At 42.5% G+C, this 24,559-nt stretch overlaps 1 protein-coding gene across 1 annotated transcript; it reads right to left on the reverse strand.

Annotated features, from left to right (window-relative positions):
- Positions 1–829: 829 nt before the first annotated feature.
- Positions 830–23,857, reverse strand: c4b (complement C4B (Chido/Rodgers blood group)). Its single transcript, XM_080768300.1, has 41 exons — positions 23,747–23,857; positions 22,773–22,962; positions 22,004–22,196; positions 21,333–21,403; positions 21,161–21,249; positions 20,948–21,036; positions 20,654–20,741; positions 19,963–20,086; positions 19,571–19,712; positions 18,834–18,946; positions 18,567–18,719; positions 18,253–18,423; positions 17,711–17,902; positions 16,492–16,638; positions 15,881–16,019; positions 15,218–15,289; positions 14,338–14,553; positions 14,114–14,225; positions 13,792–13,862; positions 13,554–13,693; positions 12,810–13,025; positions 11,526–11,580; positions 11,254–11,346; positions 10,733–10,945; positions 10,573–10,648; positions 9,861–10,050; positions 9,638–9,757; positions 8,382–8,550; positions 7,660–7,868; positions 6,499–6,660; positions 6,316–6,375; positions 6,044–6,131; positions 5,623–5,806; positions 5,005–5,095; positions 4,826–4,900; positions 4,328–4,430; positions 3,445–3,534; positions 2,548–2,634; positions 2,366–2,449; positions 1,515–1,647; positions 830–1,244 (listed from the first exon to the last, which is right to left on the reverse strand). The coding sequence occupies exons 1-41, from the start codon at positions 23,842–23,844 to the stop codon at positions 1,103–1,105; spliced, it is 5,250 nt and encodes a 1,749-aa protein (XP_080624426.1). The 5' UTR covers positions 23,845–23,857; the 3' UTR covers positions 830–1,102.
- Positions 23,858–24,559: the final 702 nt, after the last annotated feature.

A 24,559-nucleotide genomic window follows, 5' to 3' on the forward strand; every position in this document is an offset into this window, starting at 1 on the left:
GTTCATTTCCAAATGTTGTTTAAATCAGTAGCTCTCAAACAATTGCATGTCAAGGACATTTTGTGCCAGGAATGTTTCACTTCTTCCCAAGATTTTCTTGGAAAATAGCTGATCTACAAGCTCACAACACGTTGCATAAGTAGCTGATAGGTTTAAAAGTGCTATAATGCAGACTCTTCTTTTGGGCTTGTTCTCATATAGAACCCATGGTTCCTTACTTCTCTCGCAAAATCTGGCTACACTGATCCTGCACACCGGCCTCCACCACCACTCGTCCTCATCTCGCAGCTGGGGGGGGTGGGGTGTGTGTGTGGGGGGGGGGGTGGTTTCAGCACAGAGGCCTCTCTCATATCCTTCACTGCCAGCAACAGGAAAAAAAATCCCAACATAAAAAATAAACACATTTTGGTAGGAAAGCTAAATCACACCAGTAAAAAAGCCAACTGGATCTCAACTCTCCGCATGGCTGGACATCAAAGAAAGACACCATGTTTGTGGATGTTCTCTTGCTAGCTGCCCTGTTGCTGTGCTGAATGCTGATGCACATACAGTATGCAGCGCTAAGCTAGCTGGCCTGTTCTTGAGCATAGCCAGGAGCGAGTGATTTGTGTAAAAGTGGGCTACGGTTTCTGTTCCATTTCAAATATGTCGTGTGTTGTATATGATATGTGATCTGACATATACAGTATATGTCAGATCACAGTGATTATTGTGTGTACCGCTTGGACATGTACATTAGCAACACCACTGAGTTTGACAAGATGGCTTTCTTTCCATTATTCGTTTTATTCATCAGCACGGAAATGTGTTTTGAATATAAAATGCAGCTCCACAGTGCCTATAGTACACGTAGTAATGTTTCAGCCAGTGGCAGCGTCTTGTTTCAGCCAGTGGCAGCAAATCGCGCTTGTGATGTAAGTAGGGCGTTCATTTTACAAAAAAATCAAAACAACAGAAGCAGTTATAATTTGGAGATATGAGGTTTCTGCCAGACTATACTGTATCTCGGCAGCAGTGGCATTTGCAAGTTTAAAGCCATTACCATGGATGTGGCGCTAAGCGTTTCTGGAAGATGATGTTCTACCAAAGCATGGGAGAACGTTCACTGTTTGCAGCCGTCTGTTTGGTACTCTGACACAAAGTCGTCAAACCATTTGCAGTAACGATTGTTTGAGGTCTTTGTACATACTGTTGCTCCAGGCTTCTGTTCAATCCAAGTGTTAGATTCCAACAGATACTGCATCCTAGAGAGAGCAGAGAGAGAGCAATATAGAATATGAACATAAGCTAAATAGCCTACATAATCCAGTTATACAGTATTCATATATTTAGCTTTTTATATTATAGGCAGACATTGTTAATGTAGCCTATCCATTTGTAGTTCTCATAGTTCAATTAAAAACACTCGTGTGAACACCACCAGAGGATGCCATTGTGTTGTCTGCATGATGCATTGCATGTGACAAATTAACCCCCACCCAAAAAAGACAACCGTGACCGTTGATGACACTTACTTTCCGTTGGAGTCTGTGGTTTTGCCATCCTTGCCCATGATGAGATATTGTTTGCCTGTGACCAGCTTCCCTTTACACTGAAGCCTTTTGGCGAACACGCGAGTGTCGCTCACCTTCACCAGCACGTCTTCGTCTGTAATTCACAAAAAGCGATGATGGCCTTGTACGTTTATGCACAACATAGATGTCGTTAGCCTGGTTAATAAGCCAGACTAATATCACACTGTCGTGGTGGCAACCTCATATTATGTCCAAAACTGTTACGTTTCAGGATTCAAATAAAAAAACAAGCACAAGTAGCAGATGTACAAGCTCAAACGCTCTAGCTTGCAGATCTGCTACTTTTTGATGCTTTCGTGTGATCAGGTAGGGCTTTAATTGATGAAAAAGAGTTTAAATTAGTTTAAAGTTTATATAAAGTTTAAATATTCGGCACAATGATGTTTGTGCCCAACAGCAACAATATGTAGTTGAATCTCGATGTTTCAAGGAAGACAATTGTCAGTAACTCAACGACCATTCTAGATGCAAACGGCTATAGAGTGGGAATTCAGTCTGTATTTCCAAATAGACATAGTATTTGTGTCCGGGGACTCCCAGAGGTCCTTGAGAAGTTACCGGTCTGTACAAATTGAACCAAATGGACAAGTGGTTCCTTTTTGTACATTATCGGGCCCCTTTTCCACCAGAAGAACCACCAAATGAACCTTGGTGGTTGCACAATACCTTCCGTGAAACGGTTCTCAGTTCAGGACAATCAATTAATTTTCAGTGAAGACACTCTGAACTGGTTTGAAATGAGAATCCTGACATAATACATATCAAACTGGGAAATTATTAGTATGACTTACTTGCCCTGAGCACCTCCAGCACTCTGGCGGTGTAAAGCTCAAAGTTGCTCTTCACAGAGACATTGATGACCTCAACCATGAATCCTGAAACAAACAAACACACAAAGAATATTTATAATGACTATCATTTTTGTTATGTATCGTTTAGGGCTTTTATTTGGACCCTTCCTTGCTGTACTTACCATAATCCACTGTAGGGAAGTAACAAGCATGTTGCTGGCGGTCCTTTCTTTGTGCTCGAAATGTACTCCTCTCCTTATGGCAGGGTCCTCGAGAAAGGAAAAGAATGTATGAATGTGTGAAAGAAAAACTGCAAACCCTGTGTTATGCATGCTATTACACTAAGGGCATCTCTCAATGAATATGATTTGTAGGCCTACTTGTGTTCTCGTGAACCTATGAAATGTCATCAGTCGCTGTACTGATGACAGTACTGTCCGGATTCAGCCGTTTTATTTTATCCCTATACAGTACACTCAAGTACAGTTCAAAGGCCCGGATGTGAACTCTATCTTCATCTGGGATCTTATCGGGAGTGGATGTGGGACAGTCAAATATGTGGCAATGACAAACTACTACTGTTGGGGCGCAAAAGATGGCAGCGCAAAAGATGAGCTGCCACCTTTAAACATATTTTAAATATGACATGTTTTTTTGTATACTATTTTAATAGTTTTGAGAAAAATGCTGCTAATTGTCCCAAAAGTGAATGCAAAAGATTACAGGTATTTGTTTCAAAAAGCTTTATACGCTGTATACAACGCAATGTGACAACTGACATATGGTAAACACAATGCTACCCACTCCAACTGTATCCTGTATCCCCATTTTCTTAAATTGTTATTATATTTTTACACTTGCTTTGGCAATGTAAACGTACGTTTTCTCATGCCAATATAAAGTTTCTTTGCAGTGTATGATCACTTCCCCTGTGAGAACAAGCCAGTCTTAAAACTGCAAAGATGTCCTCTCTGGTCTCATGGACTTATAGAACGTTCTGCGGCAAGTTAACGTGACGAGTGCATTCATGTGCATGCGTGTGCGTGTCTGAGGATAGAGGTTGGAATAAAAAGGCCTACTTTCTGCACATTGGCACACATCCCCTGAACAAAGTTTGGAGACCATCTTGCTTCTGTGGGGGGCAGAGTAGAACACAGTGCACTTTCTGTCTGTGGAGGAAGGAAAACACAGAGACGCAGTGTAGTCCCTGCTAAATGAAACACAGATGACCCAGTCCCTTAAAGGTGATTTCACAGAGACAGAACATACAGTCTACCGTTGCTGTCAGGTGGAAACCTTGTGTTCCAGTCAATTCAATGTATAGTATTTTTAGTCACAAGCTCTGGTTAATACTTTGCACTGGTTAAATAGCATTACATAAAAACCCTCTTTCAAATTGGCATCCCTATATATTGGATTTGCCATACAGGCACATTTATCTTACGTTTTTTTCAACCAATTTCTTTTTGCTATATTAGTACATCCAGGCATCACATCGCGATGCAAATTGTGAGCTTGTAATTTGGCTATTTTCTTTGCTTTAGCATGACACTTAAGTTGTCATACAACAAAGTATAAAGTAGGCCAGTAGGGCATTAATTTGTGAAGAAATGAATAAATAAGTAAAAGGATGAATTATGGAGATACAGTATAAGGCCAGCCAGTGACTTATATATTCAGAACATATTAGATTAGAACAGTAAAAACAAAACAAGCATACTGCTTACCTGCAGTGGTGGAAGAAGTACTCAATTTAATTTACTTAAGCTAAATTATCAATACCACAATGTAGAAATACTCTGGCTAGGTCCTGTAACTTGAAAGAATATATAGTGTTGAAAGAATTGTAGTGGAGTAGGCTACAAATAAATAAATACAAACATTCCAGTAAAGTAAAAAAGAGGGAGGAAAAAAAAGTACATTACTTTACTTTACTAAGTGTTACTTTCCAGCAGTGCTTACCTGGCTCATAGTAGTCATAGACTGAGGCTGAGGCAGGCTGTAGAAGACCAACAGGAACATGCTGTACTGCCCCAAATGTGATGCATTCTCTGGGGCTCATGAGCTAGCATGGAAGTAAAAATAGCACAATTTTGTTGCTGTCGGACAGAAATCTCCTATCTCCATTTTCGTTTTTACTTCTTTTGTTTTTGTGCTTTTTATAAATTAACGCCCTACTTGATGGCAGTCAAAAGTGGCAGATATACAAGCTCACGCCGCATGTTGAGCTTGCAGATCTGCTACTTTTGATGCTTTTGCTTCCTGAAAAAAACAGTTTTGGACATATGACCCGACAGAGACAATATACTTTTTTGTTAATTTCCAATGACACTGGGCCAGTGTCTATTGGCCAGTGGCAGTACATAAAATAATTTAGCAAAAATGTAGGCTATTAAGCAACATAGTAAAATAAAATAAAATTTGCACAATAGCATTCATATAATTTGTACATTATCTTACCTCATTAAAGTAGAGCACCACTCTTCCCTGGATGACTTCATAATGTGAAATGTATTGTTCTGGTGTATCTTTCAGCTGTGGAAGCACAGGAGACAAGAGTTCAGCATGGGGGAGTCCAAGTCCTGGTTCCTTGATCAAGGAGAACCCTAATAGCAATGAAGAGGATGATGGTGACTCACCTTTTCCAGATCTGTGGTTAGGGCCTCAAAGCCACTTAGCAGTCTGATATCTGCGATGGCCATTCCTGTGAGGTTTCTACTCGGACTATGACTGGACAGACAGACAGACAGACAGACAGACAGACATGTTGATAGTGCAGGCAGGGCACTAAAGACAGACTGAACATACATTGTGGAGGTACTTCTGTCTGTGGCCTAGTACTGAAGAAATCTGCTGATCAGTTTGTGAGATTAGCTCCGGAAACACGGTCAGACGTCAATATAGATGGCTTAACTCCTGCACAAACGTTCATTTATGATATAGTCACATAGATTGAATTTATGTCAGAACGACAGACAGACGGTGTGTGTGTATGTGTGTGTGGCGGGGTGCAAGGCGAGGGTGCGTGCACTCATGGAGGCTGCGATGAGGCTCTGTGTTTAGCCACCTAAACCCAAAAGGTTGAGCGGAGTCCCTGGGAGTTCTATGCTAGTGTCTTCTCCGTTTTCTGTTATTGTGCGGAAAGATTTAGCTGCGTTGTGAGCTTGTTGACCGGCTTTTAACATTGTGACCTTGTCGATCGGCTATCAGCTTTCCCCACGATACGGGTGCTGCCATGTTTTTAGTGGTTAACTGACCTGATGCACACTTCATAGTCCACAGCATTGAGTGAACTGAGGCTGTGCTGTGTGTCTCTCCTGCGTCTGGTCCGAGCGTCGAACCACTCGATGGCTGATTGTGGGACAGGCTCCTCTCCCACAACACCTCCATCACTCTGATAGTCTCCATCATCGTAGTAGTCGTAGTTCTCCTCGATCTTAGCTGGTGAGAATAAACCAGTCAGGGGTCTTACAATGATTATCTTGCCTGCATAATTTTCATGTTTCTTGTTTAAATATTGATTGTTTTATATGCAAATGTGTTGAAACCAAAAGGCAATGGCACCATCAGTGTCACAAAATATGGGCTAAAAAAGCTGATGTAACTGCAGCTAATTTGTTTAATTTGACTCATTTTGAAAAAATGAGATCAAATAAATGCCCTAACCCGTGTACTCACCACTATACAGCACTTTTCCCTCCACCTTGACTTGGATTAAAAGGAGTTCACACTTCTTGGGTTCCATTAAATGGTAGACCTTTACAACCTGCCAGAAAGACGGCTTATTCATTGTTAATCTATGACAGGCACTTTCAATAACTTCTGCATGCAACTACAATACATAATAACTGAAAGTGATTGGATTTGAATGAAGACCTGCTTACACTCTGATTTCCATGATACATGACAAAGAGTTGCACAGACATGGCAGTTAATCAACCCTCACTCACCCTTATCTTGGTTTCCCCCACTCCTGTTAGCTGCATAGTTATCTGGTTCCCCATTAGTTTCTAAGGATAGACCAAGAGAAAAAGATTGAATGCAAATCAAGAGGTAGACAAAGTATTTTAAAAACACAAAAAGTGATGGCAGTGTAGGTGAACAGGATGGGACAGGACTGCTATAGGTGTCACCTTCAGTTCTGTTTCCACCTTATCGTTGTTATTCCTCAGTGCCAGCTCCACAACTGTACTTTTTCCCGGGACAGAGAACAGTATGTCCACGTTGGTGGGTTCTGGGGAGGTGGTTCTGGACAGATCATACTCTGAGAGGGCCTCCAAGGCTATGATGGTATCCTAAACACAGTATTTGTGCAGTTATAACACATAGCCCTTTGAACCCAGGGCTTAAAGCCAAAACAAATCCCAAGACTGAAAATTATTTTTTGCACATCTGCACTGATCTCATTAAATGACCCCTATGAAATCCTCAGGACTGAAATCCGTCCCCAGGACTGAGAACTTTAAGCTCTGTGTGAACCAAGACAGTTGTTTTGAAAGTACATATTTTGGCATTTAGCAGACGCTATTAATCCACAGTGACTTGCAGTAAGCAAGGACAACACAAGGTAATACATAAAATGAATATGTACATAGTTGATTTAAGTCTCTGAGCTCTGTGTGAGTCCAAATAGGCTAAATTCTCACATTTACAGGTCATTTTAGACAAATCTGAGTTTCAGTTTCAAGTCCCATTTCAAGAAAAGCCAAGTCACACATCACAACTTTTGCACGTCGCATCGCATCCAACTCATTATTATTCAAATCAAGTCTACAGCTCTGCCCTTCCCCATATCATTAATTAAATATCCATGGCATTGTTTGTACAGAAAAGCAGAACTGTGCATAAAGCATTACGCTACAGTAACTATAAGCATGTTAGTGATACATGGGAATGTGTGCAATGTTGTTCAGCGTCTGTGGATTTACTGGGGCAAATTTGATCATATTTCTGCTCTCAAGACGAGTCGAGTGACTCGAGCCTTACACTTTAAAGCTGTCTATAGTTCCAAATTAGTTTTTTCAAGCAGGTAGCCAGTTTGAGCGAATCAGGAGAGACTACTCATTTATCCGCTTCACTGTTCTAGTTCCAATTGAGTCTGCCCATTATGTGTCATCACTTCCAATTTCATTTGTTTATCCTTTATCCTGTTGCTCACTCTCCTGATTGGATAAAATTGGTATCCTGACCTACTACAGATCATAGCAATAATTCATAGAAAATGACTTGTTGCCCCAATTTACAGCTCACTGTACTGGCTCTGCCACTTTCATTCAGTCTGGCATTCAAATGACCTGAGTTGATTTGAAGCCTCCCCCGTAGTTCTCCTGTGAAGTCAGCCAGCAGGCGGCGCTCTTTGCCCATGCGGTGTCTTGGCGTGCCACTGCTGTGAGGAGGGCGTAGGCTGTGGTCTCCACAGACACGGCCTCGGCGGACGGCGTGCGGGCCCCCTCCTCATTCAGCGCTGCAGCACTGGCTGCCCATGACCTACAACCATCTTTATCTGGTGAGGGCAAACGGACAAAAACTAGGATGATTTTTTGTTATTTATTATGCATTATTATTATTTTGCATTGCGAGTTAAGAGATCATAGATCTGCTAAAATCAAATGTTGTTTCAATTGTGGGTGTAAACCAGGATGTTTTGTTATTGAATGTTGAAAACCGTAACGTCACACTGTACACCCAGCTTGCAAAACCGGGACGCCTGGTCACCGTTGTAAAAACGGATGTCACATTAAAACAGTAGGTCGGGAGTGGCTTATTGTTGGTATCAGCCGGTAACACGCGGGAGTCTGTCCCCTTTACAATGCGCTAGAGGCTAGACCCCTGGGAGATGGATTGCTGAGGTGGAGCGCCATGCCTTCCATCAGCTCCGAGTGAACATTAACAGGATAGAGTTTAACCACTTAAATCCTCTATTCTCAGTAAAACGTACAACTGTACTTGGACTGCTTTTTTCCGTCTATAAGTGGCTAATTAAGGTGTGGGTTTGTTTACTGCAGATGGGACGTGCCTGGTTCTGTGGCCAATGCCTGGAGTTTCTTCCAGGCGATTGCAGCATCTCTGTCTGTGTGTGGCAGGCAGAGAGACAGGCAGTAGGCTGTGAGGGCAACAGCATAGGGCCTCTGCAGTCCATCCATGTGTTTTAGGAGGTACGCCGTCGACCGAGAGATGCTATTCTCCTAATGAAAAACAGCATAAACAAATGACTTTTAGCCACAATCCAGGACTATTTTAACCTATATGGTAAGTATTGTAAACAATATAAATAGTACATGTGCGGTTGAAGGTGGTCTCCCTACTCTTGCATTAAGACAATTTGACCCTGGTGTCTGGTAGGACACATACGTACTGTATTGGTCGACGATGTCAATAAAGACATTTGAAGCAGATGGTACCACCGCGTGTTTATGGATCCTGCCGCAATAGAACAAGGAGGCGTGCTCGTTTTACCCTGCTACTACCCTATCTCTAACTCTAACCTAAACATAACCGCAAGCAGGGAGCAACGCATCCCTCACCAACCTTAATCCAGTCTTTATAATGCACACCTCACCAGCCTTGATCCAAAAACTATTAACGTACCCCTCACCAGCCTTAATCCAAAAACTATTAACGTACCCCTCACCAACCTTGATCCAAAAACTATTAACGTACCCCTCACCGACCTTAATCCAAAAACTATTAACGTACCCCTCACCAACCATGATTAAAAAACTATTAACCAGATTGGACACTATAGGGGTATAGGAGCTTGCTATGTCCCTTAATGGTATTTTGGTCCATGGTCAACCGTTATCTATTTACTGCTATCGGTATTTGCGCCTAGAGGTGTGGTCAAGGGCGTGTTGGCACGCTTTCCCCATACTTGCTATTTTGGTCACATACATTTGGAAAAGCGACAGTGGAATTTAAAACCACCCGTAATGACAAATTAGTTTGGTAGAGCGGTGCGCGGCGTGCGCCTCAATGGAGATGTTCAGGCACAGACTAGTCAGGCTACCTCATCCCTCCTTATGCTCACCCCAAAAACTGTGTATTTAGAAAGATCGAACGAAAATGGAGCCCTAGATGTGCCTGAGTACATCTTTATTGTAGTTTGGACATTGTTGCAGTTACCTCTCTCCATCAGGAGAGGGAGACAACAGATGTAAAATGTAGTTATTATGTATGTACTTTTTGTAGACTTCATATAATTTAGTATTAGAAAACTACTAACAAAAGCATCATTACTGCCGGCATCATGTTCATGGAGGTGTTCGAGCTCACCACACGTTTTCTCTCTTCCGCCGATGAATTGTATGAATGTATGGATTCCAGGGACCGTTTCAGTGCAATAGTTATGAAAGCAGTCATGGATGCTTCTTGCTCTTTGCCTCCCATGCCTCCCTACAGTAAAAAACAACAGGGAGATTGGGTCATGTCACCTCCATCACACTGGCATCTGTATGTTTCTTGATCGCACCACACATGTCCAGTATGTTTCTGTTACCTGCATCTCTCTGTGCACGACGGGATGTGGGTCGCTGAAGGAGCCGTCTTCTCTCTGCACAGAGACCAGGTACCCGGCAGAGAGAGTGATCTCCTCTGGAGACACAAACCAAGTCCTCCTCCCCTGCGCTACCTTCACTGTCTGGCGCTCTGCCACCATGGAGAGAACTTTAACTACAAGGCCTGTGAGCCTGAGGACGCATGCAAATGCAAAGAAGAGGAGGGGGGAGAAAGGAAATGGGGAGATTGGGTTTAGATTTTGTAGAGAAAAGAGCATAAGGGTCCCTGCACACTGCTGCAGATTTTTTCAGCAGCGGTTTTCAGAAAAACGCGTCCCGTCTACAAAGACCTTAACAGTGGTACTCAAACAGTCAAGGACCCCCAAATGTATTGGGCCTCCATATTAAAACAAATTCGAAGAATGTTTTAAATGTTAAAAAATATATATTAACCTATTGAAGATCTCTTATTTTATAACAGTCAAAGTATAGTGAGTTTGCAAACTGCAAACTTTTGGAAAAACAGAGAAAAAAAGGCGCACCCGGAATTCACGGATCCGAAAACACAGCAGCCTGTAAATATATTTATAGTGGATGAACTGATTGTGATAGAATATTAACTAATTTGCCTGGGAACCCCTTTAGAACCCCTCAAGGACCCCTGGGGGACCCCACCTTGAAAGCCACTTAGCTACTTTGAGCAACCTTACTCACCAATAACTTGACGGCCTCGTAACCCATGCTCCATAAGATCCATCTCCTTTTTTGAAAGTTAAAATTCTCATATAGCCTGAGGAAGAGAATTGTAATTGTGTGATTTCCCCACATAACACTTTAAAACAATCCCATGAAACGTGTCTCCCCAAACGCTCACCTTGCTCTGCAGTGTGAAAGGCCTTGTCTCTGGTGCCCGGAGGCAGCTGATGCCAAAGTTGACCAGCATCAAGGTAGCGGAGGGCTATGGCCGTAGGGGCCAACATCTTCATGGTCTGCTCTGCACAACCAAAAGGCAACCTGAGCAGACCAGTAACACCCTCAGGTGAGAGGAGGGTCCGGGCTGTAGCCTCACCAAAGCCATCCCCTGTCCCTGATTGGACATAGAAGCATACACTACAGTTACGGTCAATTTCTACCTCAGTGATTTAACTCCTCAACCATAACCACTTAGACAGTATGCTGTATACTCCGATGTACGAGTCAAATATGATCTACTACAAGGCAAGCTCAACACTGTGAGCTCGTAGATCTGCTATTTTCACAGAATGTTGGCCTATTCTTGCTGAATGTTCTGCTATTCTCTCAGACAGTTTGCCTGTTATGACATGCCAAGAATAGGGACACAAAAGTATACATGCTGTGTTTTTGGTAAATGGAGAGTAAAGATAATCTACACACCTTCCATCTTGATGAAGATGTTGGAGGAGGAGTCAGGGACAGTTTCATGTGGCAGACTTCCATCTATGGTAATGATGGAAGACCTGCTCTTCCCTGCCAAAACGATGGAAAGAAAGAGATTGTGGGCAGGTGATTGAAGTGCACTGTTCAATTGTTGGGAGAGATGAATGACACTATTAAAGATGAGTTCATTACGTTACGTACAAATATATGTTCACATGTACACATTGTGCGTATACATATAAACTGACAAACAAATTTCAACATCTCACCATCCAGTTTTACCGTTTTAGCTCCAACTTCCTCTCTCTCCACTATTCCCTCTGTCTAAAACATAAGAGAAAAGTGTTGAATTGGTCTTTTCGTCGTTGTGTTGTATTTGAATGGTTAATCAATCAAATTTCTAGCCTGTGGTTCGTACTTCAAAAACGGACAAAAACATCTCATTGGATAGAAGAATTTCACATATTATTATTCTGATATCTGATGCAGTCGGGCCAGCGTGTATGGGACGATTGACGATGACGAAGACCCACATGCCACTAGATATGTTATCATTACATCTTGTATATACAATGTACAGACAGTATATACTGTCTGTACATTACCAGCCCATTTCCCTCTGTTCTCTGCCAGATTGTCTTTCATCTACCCGGTGTGTTCATCACTCTAGCTATACCCACAGTATCTGTATTTCCATTATTTTCCTTTGTTGTCTATATCTCTATAGTCCATATATATATATATTCCATCCTAATTGGCTAACATTGGCTTTCAAAGTTTGCAGGATTGGCCCTTTTGAAACAAAATGCCTCAAATCATTAACTCAGCGTGCAATTTACGTGAAATCTTTCAGACTTTCCTACTAGGCTGAGGAATATATCTCACCCTTTTCACATTGGCCTGTTATAGCGCCACCAACAGGTGGATTTTTGGAACAAAATGCCTCAAATCATCCAACTGCCGTCATCAATGGTGTAAGAACAAATGGCACCCTTTTCACATTGGCCTATTATAGCGCCACCAGGAGGCCACAACACGTCCTGGCCTGGTGGAGACCTGTGCCCTGAGGGGCACTTTTTCTAGTTTATGTATGTTTTATCTTGTTTTATATACTTTCTCCCTGCTTATTGGATAGTCATTGTGCCTTCTCTCCCTTTGTTTGCTGTGGTCGGACTAATTTGTCATGTTTGTATGGACTTTGTCGTGTACTCTTGTTTGGATTTGTGCCGCTGGCCAGGGGGAGGTAGTTTAGTGACCAGGATTACTGCATGTTTTTTGTGAGGGTACCTACCCTAGGGGACACAGGGAGAACAGAAAGGCCCTTTCGCCAACCCGCCTCGGGTATGGGCACTGATGACGTGGGGGAGAGAGCACCCCCACCAGCGCCCACAGCGGGAATCGAACCCAGGACCTTCTATCTGTGAGGCGACAACACTACCGACTGTGCCACCGTGCCCCCCTAAAATATATTTCTTAAGTGGGGGAGCGCCCCTTCCACTACACCCCTTTACTTTTATCGTAACAATGAATTGAGGAACGTGCGAGCTACTTACCGAAACCGACAACATCTTTTCAACAGCATCTAGGCCCCACTCATCTGATATACTGTAGAGCTGTATTCTGATGGGTATCTCCCCTGTTTCCATAGGGACAGCGGAGAAAGAGACCAGCTGGGAGGACTGATTCTGCACTGTGACGTTAACAAAACTTGTAGAGGTGGCCGAGCCTGGAGAGCAGAGACCTGGGGTTTGGGCCATGTGCACCGCTATCTACAAAGAAAGGCAAGTATTTTAGAGTCATTTACAGTTCAGTCATTTAGCATTTCTTAATCCTCTTCTTATTTGGGACATACTTGTAACACTTCGATGATCTGCCTCCATCGGGACCTGTCTTGTGCTGCATGTTGTGCCTCGCCCAATGTTCAACAATGAGCCTATAGCTAATGTAATTTGAACTACATTGTAACCTTGTGGTCTCTACAACCTTGTGGTCAAGAAATAAATTAAACAATCCTGAAGTTAAAAAAAAAACATGGTGAGTCTGGATATTGAATATAGTATACTGTATGCTATTGATTATGACCTTGACCTACACTGTATAGTACAGTGAGTCTGCTAACAAAAAGAGCTGTTCTTGGGGGTTAGGAACCAAAATGGACCCATAGAGTTCTGTAACTCTGAGAGTATACACTCTCTGAGTTATGAGGGTCTGTGGCCTATATTCCCTATAATACTGTGGGTGGTTGAAATGAAAAGGTTAGAGAGACACTGTTCTCCATCTACGTTGGCATTTAGTACCTGCACATCCTCGTCACCGTAGTTGTAGATGACGGGCTCGATGGCGATCTGCTCGTATCGTCTCACTGAATAAGGCAGTCTCAGCGACACGAATATCTTCTTAAAAACCTTGAACTCGTAGGGTTCGGCTACGCAAAAACCTGAAGAGATGCAGGGGTGAATCATTCAGTGAATTTCTCGGAATCATTTCAAGATTCAAAGATCCAACTGATGATGATAAAGGGGAATTCATGGTTACCATGAGTTGCAGACAGACTGACAGCTTGTATCTCCCATGTGGTGATGGAGTCAGGCAAGTTCCAAGAGCGACTAAAAAGAATGTAATTAGTTTCTTGTGTAAATAGTGATTCTGGTATCAATTGTGAATTACTTGATATTTTAGACCTTTGCTGCACTGCTTTACTAAAACTAAAACTCTTTTAAGAAGCAGTGCTACTGTGGGTGCATAACTGTGAAAGTAATGAAGCTTGTTGAATCCCAACGTCACTCATATTACAACTAACAAACTGCTGTATTCATATCATTTTGCTTATGTTTTGTAACTTAAAGTGTCATCCTACCTTGTCTCACCGTTTACATCAAATTCTGTAAATGCAAAGCTTGGAGGGAAATATCGCCGAATGTTTTCAGTGTTTTCGTCAAAGAATGTTTCAATGTCCGATTCACTTGCAGCTAAGGGACAAAGAGATATTGGTCTGTGATTAAATTCCATTTCATTATCAAGTTGAGCTCTAAAGTACAAAAAGTAAAAAGGAACGTCTGTGATATGACAAATCATTCTCACTTCTTGAAAAATCTCTCTGAGCGACCTCTTCCCTTCTCCTCTCTCTCAGCTTTTCTCCTTGGCGGCAGCATTCAAGGAAGGCTTCGGTGCAGGCGTCTGCGTCTGTGTTGAGCTGAGAAACTCTCTGTGCTCTTTCTTCGCACGTTCGTTTCATGGGAATGCGTTCGAGACCGCTGGAACAGCACTTTTGTAACGTCTCATCAGTGTAGTTTGACTCTGTAGTAGTGAACACATGGGAGAAACATATATTGGCGATACATTTTGTTTTATTTATTGTTTTGTTCAAGCCGGTGTATATTTTAACATTCCGAGTTATGTGAAGGTCTTGTGGAGCAACCTCAAACAGTAAGCAGAATGGTCTATGGATATTGTTAGGAGGACCTCAGAAAAGACATTGGCACAAAAGGGACACAGACAGACGGGTACAATGGGTACTCTGACAAAGGCCCTGGCACTATGGCTCAGACATAAGGGTCGGATCGATGGTGGGCCGTGTACTGTAGCTCTATATTTTGAACCTCATGTACATACACCAGTCACACATGGAGTCAATAATATGGAACACATGTTTCCAATTTATCCCGGAATTGAACTGGGGACTCGCTGTCAGGTATTTTAAAGCCCATGAGGTACACGTCCTCTATCGGGTTGCCCCAGCCATGGTATGATCTAACTTAATGGCTAGTTCATTCTTTGTTGCAGGACACTTTGTTGTATGACAAAATGTTCTCCATCAGCATTGCAACATTGCAACTCTGTTACTGCTCATATTGGTGCTTGCCTATTATCATCGACATTTAGTTTGTTGTGTTCTCAGTTTTCACATTATGAACCACAGCGGAACCTATTGCTTCACAAAGACAAACAGAGCATTACTTACTTAAGTTTTGAAATGCTTGTCGTAGGTCCAATGAGCGCCTATTCCGTGTAGGGCGTGATTCACAACCAAACCCTGGGAAAGACATCATATGGTAATGGTAAATTCTTCCCCTATACGTACAAATGAGTTAAAAAAAGGAGATTTCCGAGGGTTTTTTTTTTTTTTTACACGCATAGATTATCATGGACTATTTATGTATCATATAGCTTTCCGTTGCCATGAAAAAAGTTTTACTTTGGTGCGATGCATATGGCAGAAGGAGATGTGATTGGTCTAATTTTGTGGGAACATACCGACATTCCTGCATGCTTACATAAATAGCCTACTGTTTGAATATACCTAGCCTCCCTAGCCAATGTCCTTGAACGAGACACTTAAATCCCTATTTATTCACTCATTCTCCCTCGCTCTGTTCTTTTAGTTGAGCCAAATGTCTCAACTAAAATAACTATATAACTGATTGCTGAAACATAATATCAGACAAATATCTAAACTATAAACTGAAACTGGTTATATAGCCAATTTTGTTTTTGAATTGTTTTGGAACACAGCGGCTTGTTATCACAATTCTCCTTGTTCATTGGAAGGGCCCACATAGTTTTAGCAGCTTTAAGTGAACAATACTAATGTGAAACATAATGCAGAGAATTATACAACCCGTACCCTTTCTCATTACTGACTGCTGTGACACAGATGCAGATGGAGAGAGAAATGCGAGGCCTGCATCGTTTAATGTTGAAACGAGGTCTGATCCTCCGCTATATGAGCAGCCCAGGTCATAAGACATCATAGAGGAAAACACCTGGACACACAAGAGTCAAAGAACACACACGCACACATGTGCGCACGTGCGTGCAGTGTCAGTGTAGTTCAAATCAGGTCTGTGCCATGGTAGGGTAATATGCAGACTTTTATTCAAGCTGAACACTATTTTTGCTAACTGAACTTTTTCAGGCAGCCATATTGACATGGCTAATTGTGTAATATTACAGCAAAAGGATAAATGTGGTCTCTCCCCAGGATCCAAGCTTACACAAATGCGTTATGAATTCAAGCTATATTTCATAGTGAAAATTGCCAGTCTACTAGCTCACAACAAGCTGCAATCGATTTGAAGGGTTGCGAGCTTGTATGTTTTTTTTTAAATAGGTGGAAACGTTAAACATGGGATATTTGTCACCTGATGTTTGGTTGGAATAACAACCTGCATACACTGAGCCTTTCATGATTAGCCATTAAGTGAACTTGGAAGTGAACTTGACACCATAGCTTACCTGTTTGGCGGTGAGCTTGTTGTTGGCTTTGAGAGCATACATGGCCTTGTCCACAGCCAGCAAGGCTACTTTGGCCCTCTGTCCTTCTAAGTCGATCTTTAGTTTTAACATTTTCCCAGGTTCAAATGTATGTTGACTTGAAGTGACCTGCATGTAATTTGAGTGCAAGCACTGAATTAAATCAAAATGACAATGAAAATATACATTTGACATGTGGGTGTTATGCACACATTGATAATGATCAATGTGTGCATAACACCCACATGTCCACGTGAAGTTCCTGAACGCTTGTAACCTCCATGCACATGCATACAAATGCAGTTATCTAAAATAACAACTGCACCAACAAACACAGCTAAGTTTACCGTAGTCACTTGTTGACATCTTTAATTTAGTACTAGACAGGTGCCTGGATGTAGAGCACAGAGTCAGTACCGATGGAAGTTGGAGATCCCGGCTATGCAATACCTGTTGTACCCGTGTCAGAGTACCCATTCCACCCATGTGTCCCTTTTATTACCATACTGTACTGTATGAACATTTCTCTATTTCTCTCTGTGTCCCTATATGGAGTTCTGTGTCAGGCATGCCTATATATGGAGTGTTTTGATGTCAGAACAGGCCAGCTCCATATATGGACACTGGGCAGGGCCCTGTCCAGAGCCCGGACGTACACACAGACAGACAGGCATACAGTATACAGAGACCAAAACCATTACATTTCAGGAAAAGCATACAGAGTGTTTATCCAGATGACCACTGTTGACAGTGATCATAATCTTTTCCAATTAGTCCCAAAATCTTCTTTTTCCAGTGTTGGAAGAAGTACCCAGATTTTGGACTTAAAAGAGTAGTTCACCCAAACAAAATGACTTGTATATGCCCATTATACTTATGATACCAATTTGGGTGCTTTGGTCTGTGTCTCAGAGAAGGGCTGTAGACATTGTCATTGGGGAATTGAAGCTAATTGAAACGGCAGGCTTTATATTCTTGGAGAGTTAGCATGGTATTGAAGCGCGGAAGCATTTTTTTATCTTGTTTTAAAAAGAAAACCTGCCTAACAATGGTGGCACTGGTAGGTGGGTAGCTGAAGTGTCCACAGCCCTCCCATGACACACAGAGATAATTTGTTTTTACCATTTTATCATGAGCTTTAGTGAGGACCAATTACATAGGTTGAAAATGGGTGAAGCCGTCCTTTAACTAGTCTTCTCACCTTGAGCTTTCCCTCACATTCATCCTTGACATCCACCCACACAGAGTCAGCAATGACGTCACCGTTGGAGTGATAGTAGTAGCCAATCAGACGGAAGGATGGGGTCATATCGGCTGTGATCCGCAACTGCTCTTTTGATGCCAGTCCGGATGACAGGGAGCCATGTTTAACGAGCACCCCTCGGCTAATGACCTGCAACACACAGACACACACAGACACACACACACACACACACACACACACACACACACACACACACACACACACACACACACACACACACACACACACACACACACACACACACACACGAGGCCTTACTCTAAGATATGAGCAGACAAAATTGGAACTTGAACACTATGTAAAAATGGAGCTGATGGTTTTCTCTCCGATGACATTTTAGAACGCACCTGAACATGTATTTTACAAACAAACCCTCTATACTAGCGATGATTAGTCTGCAACCAGAAGCACTTTAACCTTCGCACAAAAACGTTGTTTTAACCTTGTTAGTTTTACCCTGTACCTTTAACCAGCCTTACCATGTAGTATAGAGTTTTATCATGTGGCTGCCCGTTAATAACTTGGAACGTAACACTGAGCTCTTGGCCCACAGAGTGGAGGTTGTTGCTGATGCTCAGGTACAAGTAACTGTTGCTTTGTGAAGGGGCTCGTCCGATGACTTTCCTCTCCTGCTGACCATCTACTGTGACCTATAGAAACAGCGGGGAAATAAAACAAATGTAATTATAAAACGAAGAAAGTGAGAGAATCAAAAAGGCCACTTAAGCAAAACTGTCAGCAGTAAATAAAGCATAGAGTTTAAAAGCATTGTGTAATAACTGACTGCACTGACTTCAACAGCAACAGCAACAGTGGGACTTTGGAGATTAAAGGTGGAAAACACTGCCCCCCGCTGGTTTGTTTCTGCTTGACGAGCCATCTCCCCAGATGTTGTCAGCACTGTCACTCCAGCTGCTGGGGAACCATTTGGGAGACGCACCACCACCTGTCGACAATATTACCATATTGACACAAAACACAGAAACATTCCCTGTGGTGAATGGAAGTCTTATAGCCAACCACACCAGCCCATCAGTTTGTTTTGACTTGTCATGCCTACCACCACATCTAGCGGGACGCCAGGAATGAAGTGGGAGCGGGTTCGAGACAGATCAATGGTGTAGCGGTGTGAGACGACAGGGAGGGAAATGTCTGCTTCTTGTAGTTCGCCACCTGTGGAAATAATGCAGAAACATTTACATTATGAATATGCTCCATGGTTCTGTGCGAACTGTCAGCTATGAAATGAAAAGGATTTGACAGTGTAGATTCAGATATGTAGATTTAGATAAGGAATGTTATGAGGCTCGGACTCCAGGTTGGAATCTACACCAAAATATATTGTGCTGTGCTGTGCTGTGCTGTGCTGTGTCGTGCCCTGGGGCCTTACTGTAGATATCAGTGACAGTGTGCTGTGCTGTGGCCGGCCCTGGGGCCTTACTGTAGATATCAGTGACAGTGTGCTGTGCTGTGGCCGGCCTTGTATACACGAACATGCTCTGTGCTGTCCGTGTTTCATGGCCGCCTTTCAATGCTTTTCCAATGGAAGTCACGTGGTTTGACCAAACACTTGTGTTTGATTGCCCCCCCTCCCCCGCATCAAACACAAGTGTTTGGTCAATAAACCACGTGACTTCCATTGGAAAAGCATTGGGGCGGCCATGAAACACAGGCAGAGCACAGAACAGTTGTTCTTTATGAGTGTGTATGAAGCCGTGTTGTGTTGTGTTGTGTTGTGCTGTGCTGTGCTGTGCTGTGCTGTGCTGTGCCGTGCCGTGCCGTGCCCTGGGGCCTTACTATAGATATCAGTGACAGACACGGCCATGAAAAGCTGTGCTCCGCTCTGCTCCAGGTCAGACAGTTCCTTTTTCACTTGTCTCTGTAGATGCTCGTTCAGTTTAGCAGTCGATAGATTGTATCTCGCTTCACCTTTCTGGATCTGTAAAAAACGTTTTAAAATGAAGTACATTGAGGAGTCACTTGAACACAGGCTATCAAGATTGTAAGATTAAGAGTCTCTAGAAAAACAGTTCCATTCATTACCCATTACACGTGATTATGCGTGTTTCCAATACATGCAGATGTATACAGTGTGAATGATAATAAACATGACTCAGACTAATTCATAAACCAACAGGAGATTTCAGTGTGTAGATATTTATTTGTGTTTATAGTTTAGTTTTCCTCACTGAGCCAGCCATCTCCAGTCCTCTGATGAAGACAGGCTTTACTTTTGGTCCTTCATCAGAGCCTGGTATTATCACTCCAACACGGATATGGTAGGCTCCTTTCACCTTCTTACCGTACGAGTACCTGGAGGTAAACATGTTATTAAACACTGTCCACACTGGCAACAGTTAATCTGGCTGCACATTCCTATTTCCTACTTATCGTCACTGTCGGGCAGAAACCTCTTATCTCCATATTTTAACTTAAATAGTCATGTGCTCAAGACAGATCTGTCCGATATTTCATATTCCATCCTGATTGGCTAATATTGGCTTTCAAAATTTGCAGGATTGGCCCGTTTTGAACAAAAAGCCTCAAATCATGAACACACTAACACAGCGTGCAATTTAGGAATATATCCACCTTTTTCACATTGGCCTGTTATAGCACCACCAATAGGTGGATTTTTGCAAAACACATTTTTGGAACGAAATGCCTCAAATCATCCAATTGCCATCCAAGGCATAAGAAAGAAATGTCACCCTTTTCATATTCACCTATTATAGTGCCACTAGGAGGCCACAACCTGACCTGCCCTGGTGGAGACCGGTGCCCCAAGGGGCATTTTTTCTAGTCAGTCATATTTCCCACCCGGGAGAAGTGATTTGCACATTGGAGAGTAGTCAGGGATGTAATAAATCCAGTGCTTACAGGGCTGTGATGGTGAAATCCAGACACTCTGCGTTCAGGAGCACATAGCTCTGCTCTGAATGGATGTTCACCTCGAAACTTGGCATCACTGACGTGAAATGACAAAACATTGAGCAATGTTACCTACAGTATGTGTTCACTGTGTGTGCGTGTGTGTGTGTGTGTGTGTGTGTGTGTGTGTGTGTGTGTGTGCTTGCGTGTGTATGTGTGTGCGCGTGCGTGCGTGCATGTTGATACCAAAGTGTAATGTGCATGTCTGCCACTGAAGATGATACCAAATCTGTCTATACTCACCAAACTTCTGGACCTTGAACTCTCTTGTTGCAATGTTTGCTTTCGAATCATCGTCTCTATAGTGAGCCTGGATCTTCCATGTGCCCATTCTGTACAACAAACCATACATCATTGATATCATTGTATTACTGTGTCACGCAGAAATGACGATCAATGCGGTCGTGTTGTAACGTAAAATGTGGCCTGCGATCAGAGCAGTTATAATCAACATACTCTGACACATCAGGGATGTTGAACGAGTCACTCAGTATCCCTCCTTTAGCTAGCTTATTGGTCTCCATTATTCTGTTTCCAGCCGCATTCTGGGAGAAATGTCAGATCAGCGCAACTTTACTGAAAGTATCACAACTGTGAACCAAAGAGTGCACAAATGTACTGTACTCACTATTATAGAGAAGTGGAAGGATTCCTGGTGTGGTCTCATTGTGTGGTCCAGAGTGAATATCCTGTACCTTACTATTATAAATAGAAAACGGTAAACGGTGCATTTATGTGCATTAAGCCATTCACACACCAGTGGCAGAGGCAACCATGCAAGGCACCAACCTGCTCATCGGGAGCACTGAGCAGTAAGTGTCTTGCTCAAGGACACTTCGACACGAACCCACGGCGCACCGGGAACCATGCAATTCCCAATCGCCCGCTCTACCTCCTGAGCCAGTGTCACAATAACTATAGTAGTATAAATGACAAAGATCAACGTGGGATTTTGTTACTCATGTACTGTAGGCCTACTGTATATATTTATTGATCAAACCTTTGATTTGATTGGATTTATTTGAAATCACAATGGTACAGCATTTTGAGGATTACTCGAGAAAGTCCTGAGACTTATTGCTATTGAGGTCCTCTCACAGTTGACAGATTAATACGTTAAAAATACATTAGAATACAAAACACTGTCCTAACAGCAACATACATTAGAATACAAGCTCCCTTATCTATCCTATCATACTGTACAAATGACCCTCTATAGGGGAACCTTTTCCAATAGTCAGTTTGACACTGGTTTTGAGGTTGTGCCATCTTACGTCATTTTTCATTCTATTTCCTTACCTTTCTGTATGGGTGTGTAGATGGGCTGGTCGGTCTGGATGAAGATGTATCCCCTGTGTTTGGACACTAACACCCTGGTTTGTTTGACTCGTCTCCCGTTGGTCTCAGGGAAGGAATTACTCTCTGCCACCAGCATGAGGTAGGGAGGGGTTCCTCTGAAGGGGGCCAGTTCTGACATCTGCTCCCTGTCTATCTATACAGACGAGACATTACCTTTCTGTAGATACTTTGAAAAGGACAAGGCACCGCGACTGGAGGAGGGAGGGAAAAGAAACATGGGAACAACACATCCAACACAGAGATGGGAATCGAACCCCAAACAAGTGGTTATGTGGTCGGTGCGTTAACTGTTTTTTTGAGCCATGTAGGGACACTGGGTCTGCTCTTAATTCAACCGTCAATTCAACCATTCAATGTGTATGAGCGTCCCAATTCTGGACATGTCATAACAGGCATTTTCAAAATTGTTCGAAAATAGCCGATCTGTAAGCTCACAGTTAAGATATACTAGAGGTTTGGGCCGATGCAGCCCTCACATCTAGAGTTCGGGCCGCTACTTGGCCCTCACATTTATGTCACCAAGCTCCATATACTGTGTGAGCTGACTGATTTACACACTTCATACATATAATGAATGACAATCATGAGAAACAATGATGACAACAAGAAGTTTTGCTTGAATGATTTAAGTAGGATCCAATATGCAATTTTGCAAGTGTGTGCGTGCGTGCTTGTGTCCATATGATGTATTGTGGGTGGTCTCTGATACCATGAGCTCCACTGTCTTGATCTCCCCATCCTTAGAACAGGAGGTGGTCACTCTGTCAGACATCCGTCTTCCATCCATCTCTGCCTCCAGGTAGAGGGTGACCGCTCTGTCCAGGAGGGACCCTCCCATCTGGACAAAGACCTTCTCTTTGACCCCCAGGTGAAACACATTGGGAGCTGAGATAAAGAATCTGTACGTTTGGACAGAAACAGATTAGTTTCGCAGTGGGCCGGGACCCACTTTTGTGCCGCGGACAGATTTTTGTTGGTGTCGTGCTGCAAAAAATAATCCTAGAACATTTTATTCAAGTAGGCTACATATTTACAAAGATTTTCCAAAATGTCAATGAAAAAAAAGAAAGAAATTACAACATTTCAGAATCCTCAAGTAATACCCTACATGTCTCTATAGAGACCAGTTCATCCAGTTTCAGAGAGTTCTGGAGTTTATTCCATTTTTCTGAATGAAGGCAGGTTTCCTTCTTTGTTCATTTGTGGAGTGTCAAGTGTATTGTTCGTCTGTGACCCCTATAGTTTCTGGCTTTAAAAATACAATGGGAGCTTGCCGCACAGGGCCTTATGAATAAAACACAATGCTGTTTTCTACAAACGGCGAGAGAAGGCCAGCCGAGACGAGTGTAAAAGCCTATAGTGAAGCATAAAGCACTGTGGTAGACTGCTTCTAGAGACTTCAATATGGATAGTGAAGTAGAACATATCCATAATCAAAGACAGACATAACTACAGCTTCAATGGTTTTTGCTTGAACTAGAGACGTATTAAAATGCATGTAAATAGTGACTAGCCCAACAGGAAAACAATATGAGGCTAAATAATTCAAATGTGAAATCATGTATTTATCCCAGACTCCCTGCATGCACTAATCTGAACATGTCCTCCAACACAACAATGCTCAAGTGTGTGAATACAAGCCATGCACAATAGACTGCAAAGAGATAACATAAGGACATTTACCTGTCCTGTGCACTCACACAGCCCAGGGTGAAGATGAAGACCAGTAAAGGACCAATGGCAACCTCCATGCTTTCCAACTTCTGAAAGGTTCTCTTCATGTGATGTGGTGGGCGTTTGTTTTAGCTCTGTGCTTTTATACGTTTCTCTCTCTCTATATATATATATATCTCTCTCTCTCTCTCTCTCTATCTCTCTCTCTCTCTCTCCCTCTATTTCTCAATCTGTGAATTCCCCCCCAACCTGTCCTTAATTCCCTCTGATGTGTCTCTGGACACAAACACTATGTTTGTGTTGTTTGCATAGCTTGTCGTGTAATTTAGTAAACAGATGTATACCTGTAGGTTAGCAGTTTTATAAAGTAAAATCTAAAATCACTGATCTAGTCTCAGGCCAGACTGTCTCTGTGCCTTGCATGCAGGATTTTTTTTGGAGGCTGCATGTCTTTCATTTCACAATCAGTACACAATCCCTTCAATTTCGATTTCCCCAAAATCATGTGACATGAAGGAATTCTGAAGCCATTCCACATTGCCCTCTGTTGGACAACTGGGTGATTTGCAAATGATTCACCTATGAAATGTCTAGTCCCTTTTCAAATACCATATTTTTTTACATTAGAGATAAAAAGAAAAAAGATTAAAATAATGCAAACAAGAAAGTCTAAGTGCTTTGCATTCAAAGAAGAAAAAAACATTTAAAAAATGGTACGGTAATCATAGTCATACTGGTGCTCATGAACCAACACATACATAGGCACAGACATAGGTGAACACGGACATTGCTGTTCCTTGGAGTGGTTGCACCACTCAAAAA

The sequence above is a fragment of the Protomyctophum bolini genome (genome assembly GCF_963924005.1).
Source record: "Protomyctophum bolini genome assembly, chromosome: 7".
In the NCBI taxonomy this organism is placed as follows: Eukaryota; Metazoa; Chordata; class Actinopteri; order Myctophiformes; family Myctophidae; genus Protomyctophum; species Protomyctophum bolini.

Coding starts and splice junctions, on each gene's coding strand:
- c4b (XM_080768300.1), bottom strand. CDS start 23,844: ATGAAGAGAACCTTTCAGAAGTTGGAAAGCATGGAGGTTGCCATTGGT. Junction 18,947..19,570: donor GTCTGTCACTGATATCTATA/GTAAGGCCCCAG, acceptor TTATTTCCACAG/GTGGCGAACTACAAGAAGCA. Junction 16,020..16,491: donor ACAAGCTCACCGCCAAACAG/GTAAGCTATGGT, acceptor TTGTGTGTCCAG/GTGTTTTCCTCTATGATGTC.